The sequence below is a fragment of the Coloeus monedula genome (genome assembly GCF_965178545.1).
Source record: "Coloeus monedula genome assembly, chromosome: 1".
NCBI classification, from domain to species: Eukaryota; Metazoa; Chordata; class Aves; order Passeriformes; family Corvidae; genus Coloeus; species Coloeus monedula.
The window spans coordinates 107992131-108005539 of record NC_138781.1 but is presented as its reverse complement, the minus strand read 5'-3'; the positions used below and the strand labels follow the sequence as shown (position 1 = coordinate 108005539).

The window sequence follows — 13409 nt, the reverse complement described above, 5'->3', positions numbered from 1 at the left end:
TGCTATATTTAAGGTGGATACAAGTGGAGACTAACTAGGACATAGAAAATAGCCATAGTAGTACAAGACTTAAAGCCAACTCCATCTGGGGCTTGGAAAAAATCTCTTTAAAAGAATGAAGAGCGAAATTCCCGTTTTATCAGTGTGCAGATGGCTTTGGGAAGTCTGCCGGTTGCCACAGTGAAGGAAATTATTGTGTGAATAAACACAGATAAATTGGCAACCTGCACAGTATTCATTCTTTGTGATGTAGTGTGTGACGTAATCTCTTCTAGATAAGAGCCTTTAAAGATAGATTGTACTGTAGTGGTTACCATGTCAAGAACAAAATAGCCAACAATAAGTATTTTTTCTTCCTGCCAAGAAGGTGTTTTTTGCAAAAAGAGTTTTATTTTAGGGCTGATACTGCGTTGAATGAATAGTTTAACATATTCTTTAAGGAAAGACAATCTTTATGCTTTAAATATTTTTTTGCAATTTGATGTGTAGTGAAACCCTTTCATATAACTTACAGCTTGGATAACAAATACCTCTGTATTTTTCACTTGCTTTAGAATTTGGAAATCAGGTAGGAAAAAGCAAATTCTTAAGATATGTCATTTTTCTCTTTGTCATTGCCAAGTGTAACAGGATCCCTAAGAGGAAGAAACCTAAGTGGAATACAGTTTTATATACCAATTTGTAGAAAATGCTGTCAGCTGCTTTTGTGTTTGCTTTTTATAAGCACATTTAAAAATAAAAAAAAAAGAAAGAAATTGAGAAATGGACGTGTAATGGGTCTCTAATTCTTTTACAAAGTCCAACTAAGGCAATATTCCAAGCTGATAAATACGTGCACAGACATGTATAAATCTTGGTGTAGACTAGCATTAAATTTCATTTTAAAAGCAGACTGAATTCATGGTGGTGGGGTTTTGTTGTTTGGTTAGTGATTTATTTAAGGCGGAAGTAATAGCTCCAACTGAATATGCTATTCCATCAGTTTTAAAGCTTTCATGTTGTTACTGTATAGGTTGACTAAAGTGTTTAACTCTGCCTGCAGAAAGTGCAGTAGCTGATCCATTAAGGCTTAAACTGTCCTGTAGTTGCCACGGGTTGCATTTGTGCCTTTGTGCTGGTATAACAATGATTTCCTATGGGACACGAGCTCAAGAGTAAAGGTCCTGAGCCATCCTGTTGCTCATCAGTGAAACACAGGCCCTGATGTGCTTGAAATTTTACTCAGCAAGTCTTGTCTAAGGTCTCTGAAGTGTTTCTGTGGAAGAAAAATGCTGTGAATACTAATCTGAAGTAATTTGTAGTTTAACTGGGGAAGAAAGCCCACTACTTGTGGTTTGGAGTCTCAATGAGTGATTCAATTTAGAAAAATGGAGCATAAAGGTATGTTTTAGGGACACCACTCTGATTGTAATTATACTGGTGAGCTTCTAATTTCTGAGCAAGATTTTTTATGTGGAAGTAAAAGAATTGAAGTGACACATGGTCCATGCTGAGGGAGTTGTCAGATGAGTGTATTGAACAGATGAGAAAAAGATGGCTGCTTTGATTCAAAAGAGGAGGGTAGAATAAAAACAAAACAACTCCACAGATCTACAGTAGATGACAATGCAATATTTAGCTTACTCTTTTGAATAGATAAGGTAGATTTCTTGTGAGTTATCTTTATGCACACTCATGAAACCAAGAGTAAATTACTCCAGTAACAGAAGCTTTTCTTAGCCTTGAGGCTAATAAGCTTCTAAAATTACTGATATGTCAAGCAGGATTTCAGAAGGCTCTCTATTGTTGTGGGATTTAGTGCCATAGGCAATATAGTTGTTTTACAGATCTGTGAAAAACTGTCAGACATTTGAGTGAAATTCAGAAGATGCATGTCATTTGCATGTGGTGTGTTACTGCAGATACTAATCAGTGCAACAACTTAGTAGCAGTTTACACACCTGATAGTATTATGATGACTGTTTTTACCAGTAGTTAGGAAATTAGTAATCAGCCAGGAGGCAGAACGGTTTCCAGAAAACGCTTTGTGAAGAAAGTACAGTGACAGTCAGCTTTTAAATGAAAAGTAACTTATTGCTTGGATGTTCTAGAATTTGGAAGAGTATACGTAGGTATGATCATTAGCCAAACATTAACCTAGCAACCTAAAGCTGGAAGAAAATTGTATTTCTGTAAAAGTTGTAAAGCTCACTGTCGTCGGGCCTTCAGAAGCTTTTTATATTAACCTCTGTGTTTAACAAACCTTTCAGCCTGTCACTGGGCAGGAAGAGGAGCACCAGTAGCACTTAACCCTGTTCTTGGAGATGGTCGTTTTCGGATAAGAGTAACATGCAGGATCAAGCCATGTTCCCCCTCTCCTCCACCTTTCTACATTTACTTCCCCAAAGCTTTTATCTGAAAAGTAGCTGGTTTACCCCCAGGAGCTCCCCTGGAACATGTTAAAGCTGATTCCTGCTTATCTCCTGAGTATTGTTTCTTAAATGCTGAATTGCATGGTTGAATGGTTTACAAAAAATAATGACTAATGTTATTGGTCGTGCAGCAAAGAGAATGTGCTTAGAAAAGAAGGGAGACTTTCTGGGCGGCAGCAGTAATTGTTAGCATGTGCTGGTTAGTTTTACAGATACTTATCTTCTGTGACAGAACAACTGTCTCATGCTTTGAATGCCAAGTTATAATAAAATGCAAGTTGATAGGGTAAGCGACACATTGGAAAGCACAGGTTACCATTTTGTGTGCTGCTCTCACTGCATGTGCAGCTGTTAGTGTGGGGACCAAAGGCAGGAGTCAAAGGAAGGCGCAAGCATGGGAGAAATAGAGGGATAAAGGGATAAAAGAGTCTCATCTCTTGTACATGTCTGACCACTCAGTATGCTGGTGAGACTCTGCCTGATGCTTGATCACTGCAATCGATCCTGTGTTCTTACTAAATGCAGTTTCTACCATGTTGTCCGTGGATGCACTCAGATCTTCAGCATGTGTGTGAATGCTCATAAACTTCAAATCAAGCTAACCAGAGAGTGGGAGAAGAGATTTGAGTGCCAGGAGCTGCTGTGGGGCCATGAAAGTCAGGGGCTTTTGGGTGTGGGGGCCAGAGCCTGGGGAGGAGCAGGGTGTGGGTTCCTCTCGCAGAGTGAGATTCCCCTGGGCTGTAGAGGAGGAGCAGGGTAGGGCTGTCAGTGCTTTATGTGTGAGTGCTCAGTGTGTTCACAGGGATGCTGATTAAGGCACTGTTTTTCTGTCTGTATTTAATCTGTCAGGCTGTCTCTCTCTCTTTCTCTCTTGCTGTGTATCTGTCTGCTAGTGTTAGGAACACCACCAGCTGGATCTGGGGATGTGGAACTGTAGCAGTCCTGTGTCTGTCAGGCACGGAGATGAAGACTCAGCCTGGTTCCTGCGAGTAGCCTAGATTTGGCTACTCAGATGCTCTGTGGGTTTTTTGCCAGTGTTTGTATAATTTCATTTTTTCCCAGAAACAGGTTTTCATCTGTTCTTACATCCTTGTTAAGAAAGTTAAACAGCACTTAGTTTATGGTGATGCAAAAAGTCTCACTAGCAGAACCTGAATCATGTTTACTGGGATTTCTTCATTAACAGTTGCTTCAGTTACTCAGCTTTTAATACACTCGATGTGTTTTCTTATGCTGCTCTAATCAGTTCCCTTATTGTGTTAAGGACTTCACAGAAGTCTCACATCTTTAGCTGCTGTAGTTTCAGCAATACGTGCAGTCTCGTTCAACTGTACACCCAAGGATTCACCTTTTTTTTTTTTTTAGCAAGACCCGTTTTTCTGTTACAATGTTGATTGTTGCTATTTCTATGCTTACCCTTTAATCCTTTATGTACTGCATCCTGTATTTTGACTTCCCTTACTTTTGTTCAGGGTAGATCTAGCAGATGTGTCTAGCAGACCTCTTCCAATCTCATTGCAGGTACACAGGCTAAACAATCAACCAGAGGAGCTGTGTTCTATTAGGAACAAACAAGGCAAGGAAACATCTGTGAATGTAGCCTCCAAGGCAGGGAGAGAGCTTTTGTGCTGAACGAGTTCTATTTTGTTTGTGACGTTGGAAACTTGGTCTCATTTCCTTGAAAACAGAAGGGACACGCAAAAAATTCTTCATGCACGTATTGTCATTCTTTGTGTGAAAATGAGTGGTTCAAGGTGTCTTTTAAAATCATTCTTTATATGCATGTTATATGCTGTGGTAAAGTCCATGGTTGGTAACTGCGTGCTTTTTGGTTAGGGGAAGTTCTCAGAAGGGAGAAGAGGGTTTCTTCTTTGAGAGCACCTGGCCGTGGGAGAAGCTTTTCCAGGGAACAATAGGGCAGGCAGTAATAGAGCTGCTGACTGGAGAGCTCGCACTTGGGAAGTTTTCTTGGCGTAATGGGGAAGAAACACAAAACTAGGCCAGGCATGATGAGAACAGGGAAGATTTTTCTGTTGACCCAGAGGAGAACACAGTTTGTTGAATCCATAAAGGCTGTTGAAGATTGCCAGTGTGCCAAGCAGGTCTGGAGGAAAAGGGCCCTTGTTGCAAAGACATAGTTGGGCAGAAAAGGTGTATGTTTTCAAATGGCTGTATTTTACCTCTCTCTCAAAAGAATCTGGATTTTCAGATGGAAGACAATTTTTCAAGTTTATGTTCTAATGAAACATCATCTCTTTCAAGCCCTTATGGTATTTTTTCATGTGTTCACTTTAAAGAAGAGGTGCAGACAGATCTGTCTCAAAGCTCTGGCATGTTTGAAATCCAGTCATAGCATAAAAGTTAAAAAATGTTATAGCTGGTGAAATATATTAGGTCACCTTTATAGAAATCCAGCTGACTGCATCATGAGGAGTCTTGAGAGAATTTGAAGAAAACTTTGCATACCTTGTTGGGGAAGCTTTCTATTGTGAGTGTGTTTTATAAATCAGTTTTCAGATTTAGCAGTTTGTAGCACAGTTTTCACTGGCTGTAGAAGATACTGGTGGAGCTGCAGAGCATATTGGGATGGGCCAAATGTGGGATGACAGAAATGAAACAAGAATGTTGCCCTGCACCATACTTCGCTCTTTGAAGCCCAAACAGAGCACGCGGTTCCTTTAAAAGTGAAAAACTGTCCCAAGTAGTTGTACACTTTGGCTGATGTGAGTTTTCCGAGTGACTGGGGGTGGTAAGGAAACCTTCCACCTCTGGTGGTACTGCTTCACTGCCTCAGGCTTGGGCTGCATCTAAGGTGGCTCTCCAGGGACAAGAGGAGTAGCACAATTCCTTGGAGATTTCGTAGTCCACACCACACCCGACCTTCCTTACCAGAGGGAGAACTACCGTGTAGTGCATTTACTTTGTATGCAGGCAGGTCAGGTTTCCTGTTACAAACAAATAAACAACTAACCAAACAGAAAACTTTCCAGTTGTGTTCATGAGTGGAACTACAATTCAGATGTGATGCCTTCTCCCTGCCCTTCAGAAGGTTCTATACAAGCCCAGCATTAGCTTTGTTCCATATCGACAATATTCTATTCTTTTTCTGACCTAAATGATTCCATGATACTAGGACTTTGGGAAGATCCAGACATTCTCCTCTAATCACTTTCAGTTAATTTCAGTTAATTGTTTCAAATATATAGCTATTCCCTGCTTTAGAGTACTCAACCAGAATTTGCCTGTTCTAGACCTGGGGATATGATGCTGGAAAGCTTTGTGTTTTAAAAGTCTTTTTAGGTCTGGGTCTGCCTGTCCTGAAGTACTTTCTTACTTTTATTTCTGCTTTTCCAAAAATGGAGTGATTGCTTCAGAAGCTGAATTTGAAACTTGATACAACTCTCTCAGAATTTATGCACATGCAGTTGTTTTCTCTAATAGCTTGTGTACTTTGTATGGCCCTACTATACATTGCTTGCTTTTTGCATTGAGGTAATGTAAGTTATATAAGAAGCCTTCAAAATGTCAGTACAGTGTTTGAAAACATAGAATAGTCATGAAGAAAACAGAAAAACAAATTACAGGGTGAGTAGTCAAAATCATTAAATATTGAAAAGGCTTGAAAAAGCAAATAGCTTTCATCAGAAAGCAGGGGGTTTTTATATTACTGGCTATTGGAAAAGGGGCAAAAGATACAGGATTCAGAAGTACGTGACTTCATGTTCAAGCTTGAGCAAAGCAATTTCTAACAAAATAATGGGAGATGTGTTTGTGCATGTGAGGAAGAACTTTAAGAATTAAGAATTAAGAATTTTAAGAATTTAGTGGAAGAATTATAAGGCTTATTAGTCTTATTAATTGTTCTGCTGAAACAAAGATGGCAGTCTGGGTAGAAGTGAATTGATCTTTTAAAAAAATACACAGGACTTATGAGGGATTTTCAATGGCTTTTTTCCAAGAGTTTGAATAGTTGCAAATTTGGAAGATAAACAGCTTGAAAGTTGTGATTAATGATGTTTTTAGGATGGGTAATAAATAATGATTAAAATTACCACGTTAAATTTAATATGAGTAAATATTGCTCAAAAGAAGATTTGAAATTCACCTGGAGACAATAACGCTTTGTAAGTTAATGAGCAGAACTGATAGATGTTAGCTGAGGCACTGAAGGGAAGACTCTCAGCTGGTGTATTTTGAGACACCTCATTATGCCAGTTCAGAGGTGCAAGTTCTGGTGTTTGTGTACACATACCTACTGGGTGATGTCTGGAAGTGGTGCATTTGAATGAAAGTTACAGCTTCTTTAGGTAGTGCTGGTCATGCTTTGAGAGTTTTCTCAAATTACAGCAGCCAGATAATTTTCAAATGTCACCTGAAAATGTATTTTCCTTCTCCTGTAATATCAGTAAATAGTATGAAAAAATATAGAATACAAAACCTGTTTTGTTTGCAAGCTTTAGGAGTTAAAGTGCAAGGTGGACTGTAACTAAATTCAGGTCCTCTGCTTTCTGCAATACTTCCAAGGTGGTCTGTACATAGGTTTGTTTATGAAATACAGTGAATAAAAGAACACCTATATTGAGTTTGCCTTGTCTGAAAGTGGTACTGATTATGCTTGAGCCTTACAATTCATCTGCTCATGCTCAGTAGTTCCAGTGTCTTGAACAGTCCCATGCTTAGTCTTGGGCACTCGGAGTAGTCACAATCTCTTGTGAGTGATGGCTGTAGGGTTGGCTGGCATTTAGGGAATGCTGTTTTGCTAATAAAAAGTAACCTTTTGTATGTACCTTCTGATCCGAGCCTTTCTGTGATTTTGTGAACTGCCTAGTCACAGCATTTTTGACACCTTTCTGCACCTGAAGGTTGCTTTGTTAGTAAATACATAGAATATCTGTTCTTAAAATCACTTTTTGCTCTCCACCATTTAGCACATTTTTCAATTATTGAGAGTCAAAATCAACCAATAGTGATGCCTGAATGAGTAAAATGCCAGTACTTTTTTTAATGTTAATTAGGAAGACTAATAATTTGTCTTCAACCATGTGTAAGACTGGTGAAAAATCAGCAAAGTGACTTTCTTTGCTCACTAGTCACATTTTCTTCATGCATGAAAAATGATCCTGCATTCATTTCATTGTGTTTGACATTCCCAATATAAAAAGTGTCTCTAACAAGGTGAGGTGACATGGTGAAAACTTGCAGAAGTGACTGGAAAACCTCTCTTCTGCCATTCCCATAATTTTTTGTAGGACTGTGTGTTGCTTTTCTAGTTGTCAGATTTTCTTTTTTAAACATTTCTTTTTTCAGTTCTTCTGTCACTCTATCTTTATAGCATCTTTTTGTGTCCAGTATTTCACAGAAAATTTCCATTTATGCTAATGAGAATTACCAGGATATTCAATTGCCCAGTTACTCTGGAGCAAATCTGTATTTTCTTTTTTCAAGTATTCCATCTTCTTAGAATTAATATTTACATGAACCAAATATTTGCTGAATTACTGCTGAACCATTTTTCTGTGAGGAATTGTAAACAACAACAGTGACTTTAGGAAAGTCACTGCTTTGTTGATTTAAACTCCTTAGCTAAAATGATGAAATACAGGTGATTCAGCAAGGTTGTGGATCACAGAAGCCTGAATTCAATGAATGGTGAGCACCATTAGGTTTTACTACATTGCATGTAGTGCCTAAACATAGCCCTACAGGCTAAACCCAGGTAAATCCCATTTAAACTTTTTGACTGAGGAAATTATCATCATCGATGTGTTTACACATGAAAGTGCATTTAGGGAAATTAAATAAGTGTGATAAAATGAGTGTATTTATAGTAAGATGTGCACTTGCCTTTTCTTCGTAGGAATGAGTACTCAGATGATTATAATTTTGCATGTTTTCTTGTGGAATCCTTCTGTTCTGTCAGATAACTGTTTCCTCGTAGATATACCAGTGTATAGTTTCAGTTTTATTTTTTATTTATTTCTTATGTGCCCCAGTGTATGGTAAGCTATTCTGGCGAATTCAGCCACTGTCAGAAAGTGTGCTGTGGGGTTTTTTGTAGTTTGTTTGATTGATAGTTTCCATATAAAAAAGCTTGCCAGTTAATTTTTAGTGAATTCATGAATGCTTTAAGTATTGTTCTTGTAACTTAGCAAATTATACTTATTTTAAGGGGTTTATATTTTAAATGTAAATAAATTAATTGAACGGCAGAGCATGTACTGATTGATTGAAAGAATATTAGTTTCTTTCCTGCCTTTTTTAAGAAAAAAACCATACTCATTGACTTCTGTATATGTTACTAATGAATAAGTATTTGTCCCAATATGTTATAGTAACAGACTGTGAATTAAATATAGAGTAATGCCTTTTAGGAAGTAAAATATTTATATTCCTTTGTATTATAAGTCAGTTCCACTTTTGTCAATTTTATGAACTTGGCTAGAAAGGAAATTACACTTGATAAATAATTTAAATTCAACTGCAAAACTACTGTTATTGAATAGTTAAACCTATTTAACATAAAGATGCAGTCTGAACAAAGGTTCTCCAACATTCCATTTCAAGAAATGACTTGCATCTCATTAAAAAGTATTGTCACCCATCAAAGTAAGAAGAAAAAAAATTAAAATTTTTTTTCTAATAACTGTGTGACAAGTATGTGTACTTACATTTTTATGAGAACACTTAACTACGCGTTTGTAGCAGGGAACTATAACATCCATTTCGGGACTTATGAAAAATGCAGGGTTTAAATTATCTCATGCATTTTATTGACATGTTTTCTTTTCAAAGTGGATATTGAATTTTATTTCCTTCTATGATATCATAGGTTGTCTGTTAATAGAATTCTTCCCTTTTCATTTGTACAGCCCAGAATGCGAATGTCTCAGAAAATCATGTTGTATTTTTCTAACATCTGTTCAGTCTTTCAAATTCCTTAGTTCTGCAACATGATTATTTTGAAGGTACATTTCAATGAAACACATTAATAGGCACTGAAAAATAGAGTATAAATTGACTAGCTGCTCATGTGAGAGTTGTTTGAATGTAACTTTATTTGAATATTTCTACGTTTCTTGTAATTTGCTGGTTTTAAGCTGTGACTATAGTATAAAATTCACCCCCACCTTTTTTTTTTACTTGTAAGGCTTACTGGTTTACTTGTATTTTCATTTGTTCATGCTTTTGTCAGATTGTTGAAGAGAGGAGACAGTTGTCACCCTTAGTCAAGTTAGGTAACTTGTGATTATCTAGAGGAAGGCTAAGGAATTGAGACTGTTTTAGACTCTGTCTGCGTCCCATGCTGCATCTAACCATCTGAACACATAAAATTCTCTTAAATTTCATTGCAGCTCTTGTGGTGGATTGGCCCTGGCTGGACACCAAGTACGCTCCCCTTCATCCTGGTCTCAGCTTCACTCCTGAATTTTCTCTCTCTCTCCTCCTTCCCAGCAGTGCAGAGGGACAGGAAGTGGGCTGGTTCATCACACATTGTCTCTTCCACTCCTTCCTCCTCACAGTCTCCTCCTGCTCTGGCATGGAGTCTCTTACCATGGGATGCAGTCCTGCAAGCGCAGATTGCTGCAGCGTGGGTCCCACACCGGCTCACAAGTCCTGCCAGTTGGACTGTCCTGCTCCAGTGAGGACTTCCCACAAAATCACCACCTCCTTTGGCCATCCAGTTGATCTGGTGCGGGGCCCTCCATGGGCTGCAGGTGGATCTCTGCTCTGTCCACACTCTCCATGGGCTGCAGGGACCAGCCTGACTCCCCATAGTCTGCACCCGGGCTGCAGGAGGTCTCTCCTCCAATGCCTGGACCACCTCCTGCTCCATTCCTTCACTGAGCTTGGTGTCTTCAGGGCTGTTTCTCTCACATATTCTCACTCCTCTCTTCAGCTGCAGTTCTGAAGGTTTCTTTTTTCTCACCTTTCAAATTACATTATCCCAGAGGTGCTACCACTGTCACTGATGAGCTTGGCCTTGGCCAGCAGTGGGGCTGTCCTGGCGCCAACTGGCACTGGCTCTGTAGGACATGTGGGGAAGCTGCTCACAAGAAGCCACTCCTGTAGCTCCCCCATGACCACAGCCTTGCCAGGCAAACCCAGCAGAGACTTTGACTTTAGAAGCACTCAGGTAGTTGAGAACTACAGCTGATTCTGTACTACCATCTGTAGATTTACCACAGTGCAGATTGCTTCAGTGTTCGAGGGCTTTTTGTTGCTTTCCTTCCCCACCTGTAGAATAAAGATTGTACTATTTACTAGCTTTACGAAAGAGTATTGAGATTCTGCAAAAAGTAATTTGAGATTAAATACCTTCCAAATACAAATTACTGTTATGTTAGTAGAAGAAAAATGGTTAAATTAATATCATTTTTTAAATTATGCTTTAGTTACAGATATTACCAAATTAGGAAGAGGAAAAAAAAGGAAGAAATTGAATCAGTCACTTTGTTCTTGCAGGTTCTTTCATGTTGGTGAATACATCTGGGAGATTTGCGGGACAGAAAGCTCACCTCCTGATGCCCCATCTGAAAGAAAATGATACACATTGTATTGATTTTCACTATTATGTTTCAAGCAAGAGTGGAGCTAGCCCTGGCACTTTGAATGTGTATGTGAAGGTTAATGATGGTCCTGTTGGTAACCCAGTCTGGAACACATCTATCACTGCTACTTGGAACAGAGCAGAACTGGCAATTAGTACTTTCTGGCCCAATTTTTATCAGGTATGTTTTACTTTTTATGAAATTTTGTTTCTCATAATAGCCATCTGGTTCTTAATCATCATTTTAACTTTAAATCAAAATACCTTTCAGTCTGTCTAGTTGATCTTCATCTTAATTACATTTTTGTACGTGATGCTAAATGTTTGTTTTTACATACATATGGCTGTGTTTATATGTTTACATATATTTATAGAAGTGTATGAAATGCACACATGCTCTAAATATGGGTGAACTAATTATGTTGAAAAAAGTCTAGAAATTTTGCTATTGATTTCAGTCAATTAACTCTATTTCTCTGTAATAAATTCACTCGTTCTTTCAGTTCATTAGGGATGCTGGAATTGAATGCCAATAGATTTTATTACAGTACAGTCTTCAAGTTTGATTTAGATTAGCAATACTTGTTGCTTTAGAATCTTTGAATCCTCAGTTCAAGTCTTCACTCTGAATGCAATATCCATTTGTTCTGTCCAGTAGTAAACATAAATATAATAGTGGCTGTCATAGGAATGGGATTCTGATTGTATCCTAAAGACACAGGGGGACAGTCCCTTAGGGTGCTGCTTTTCTGTAGAAAGGTTTACAGATTTTACAGTTACTTACTGTTCTATAGTAGTTCAATGTTTTTTCTCCTTCCTGTGAAAATACAGTCTATGTCTCCACAAACAAGTAACTTAGTTTAATAAGAGCAGACCAGTAGCATGGAGATGTTATTGAAGCTCCTCCATCTTCACGTGAAGTTTGGAAAGTTTTAATTATATTTTATTTGTTCCCCTGTACTCAATATTGTTACCATACTTATGGTTTGAGGCTTTCTGAAGAAAAGCCATCCCAAAGATGGGGGTTCCTTGAGTGCAGACCTCCCTAGGAGGTACAATGTTGCTCTTCCACCATGCTGTTCTTGAAAGCAACACCCTAACAGCAACGCCCCAGTTACCAGTGTCAGGTGTGGCAGAGTCTTGTTTCTGCATTTGCTGTTTCAGGTAGCCAGGTATTTGTTGCCCCATCATATTCTTATGATAGGTTTGGCAATGTCCACTGCAGGTACTCTGGGAGGCTACAGTGGACTCCTTTCTGTGGCTGCAGCATCTGATCTGTGAGGAGGTCTCAAGTGAACTCAATTTGTCCCTTTTGAGCCCTTTTTCTTCTAAGAAAAAGAAAATGCTGAAGAACTTTCTGGAGTCTTTTCTTCTGTGATTGTTTCACCCACAATGAAACAGAAAGTCCTTCTCCAAAAGATGAGTTTGGAGTGCCAGGAACATTTTATTCTTGGAATGTGGGATGCCTGGCAGTGGATGCAATACTTGCAGACACGAAAGAGCATACTTACTCATTTCCTTTTGCCTCTGCTAGTGTGTTCCTAGGTTTGATCGCTGGTATTCAAAGGGTCCACATTTGCATCCAGTGTTCTGTCCAAGGTTCCTAGGAATTGCTGCAACTGCATTGTCAGGGCTTCCTGGAAAGGATTCAGGGTAGGCTTACGGACATCTCAGCAAACTGTATGATGTGGATCTTTTATAATTGTCTGCAGGCTCGATGAGGTAATACTGGTGCCTTTTCTAGAGGGGCAGGCATTATTAGCAGAGCTGGGGTTCACTTCAGCCATGTGGGAGAAGCTGTGTGCTACCTGACTCTCTGGAGCATGAGGCTATATCCTGATCACAAAGTCCAGGCTCGGTTTAGTCATACATCTGTCAGGGTGAAAGGGCAGTGTGTATTTTGTTGCCTCTCAGAGTTCAAGGAGTGTCTAGGTGATGCTCTCTGTCATATGGTTTGGTTTTAGGTACTCCTGTGGGGAGCAGGGAGTTGATACCGATAATATTTAAGTGTCCTTTCCAACTCGGGACACTCCAATGGTTCTCTGACCTTACATCAAGACCTCACGTTACCAATTTGATACCAGTGTTGAGAACGCTTTTCAGTGCTGCCAAAAAGCCTTTCTGTCTTCACTGAAATAATGAGGGCCAGCCTGTGTTGTTAGCCTCAGTGGATGTTGGGAGAAGAGGATAGAGCATCCCACAGACAATTTTGTGGCTGACATTGAATGTAACTCAGTGGTTTATAACGTGGAATGTACTGGAAGGTTTTGTGAACGTGGTGGGTGGTTCAGGAGTACTGAATACTGAGTAAATGTGTGACTGTGTCACTTCTGTCCAAGTCTGTAATGTCCCCATCTGTATAGTGAATTAGTAGAGAAGCTTCCAGTTTCCTGTCTTCTGAAAGGAGTCTGGTTTTTATGCATCAGAACTGCTCTGGAATCAGCAGTCAA

The 13409-nt window shown here is 39.0% G+C and overlaps 1 protein-coding gene across 7 annotated transcripts in view; it reads left to right on the top strand.

The window, feature by feature from the left end:
- The window catches only part of PTPRM (protein tyrosine phosphatase receptor type M), a 454349-nt gene that overhangs the window by 124356 nt on the left and 316584 nt on the right, over window positions 1–13409 (top strand). For all 7 annotated transcript variants that reach the window (XM_082290787.1, XM_082290786.1, XM_082290784.1 and 4 more), the window contains exon 3: window positions 10875–11140. In XM_082290787.1, the coding sequence (XP_082146913.1) occupies window positions 10875–11140 (266 nt within the window). The remainder of the gene's footprint in view (window positions 1–10874; window positions 11141–13409) is intronic.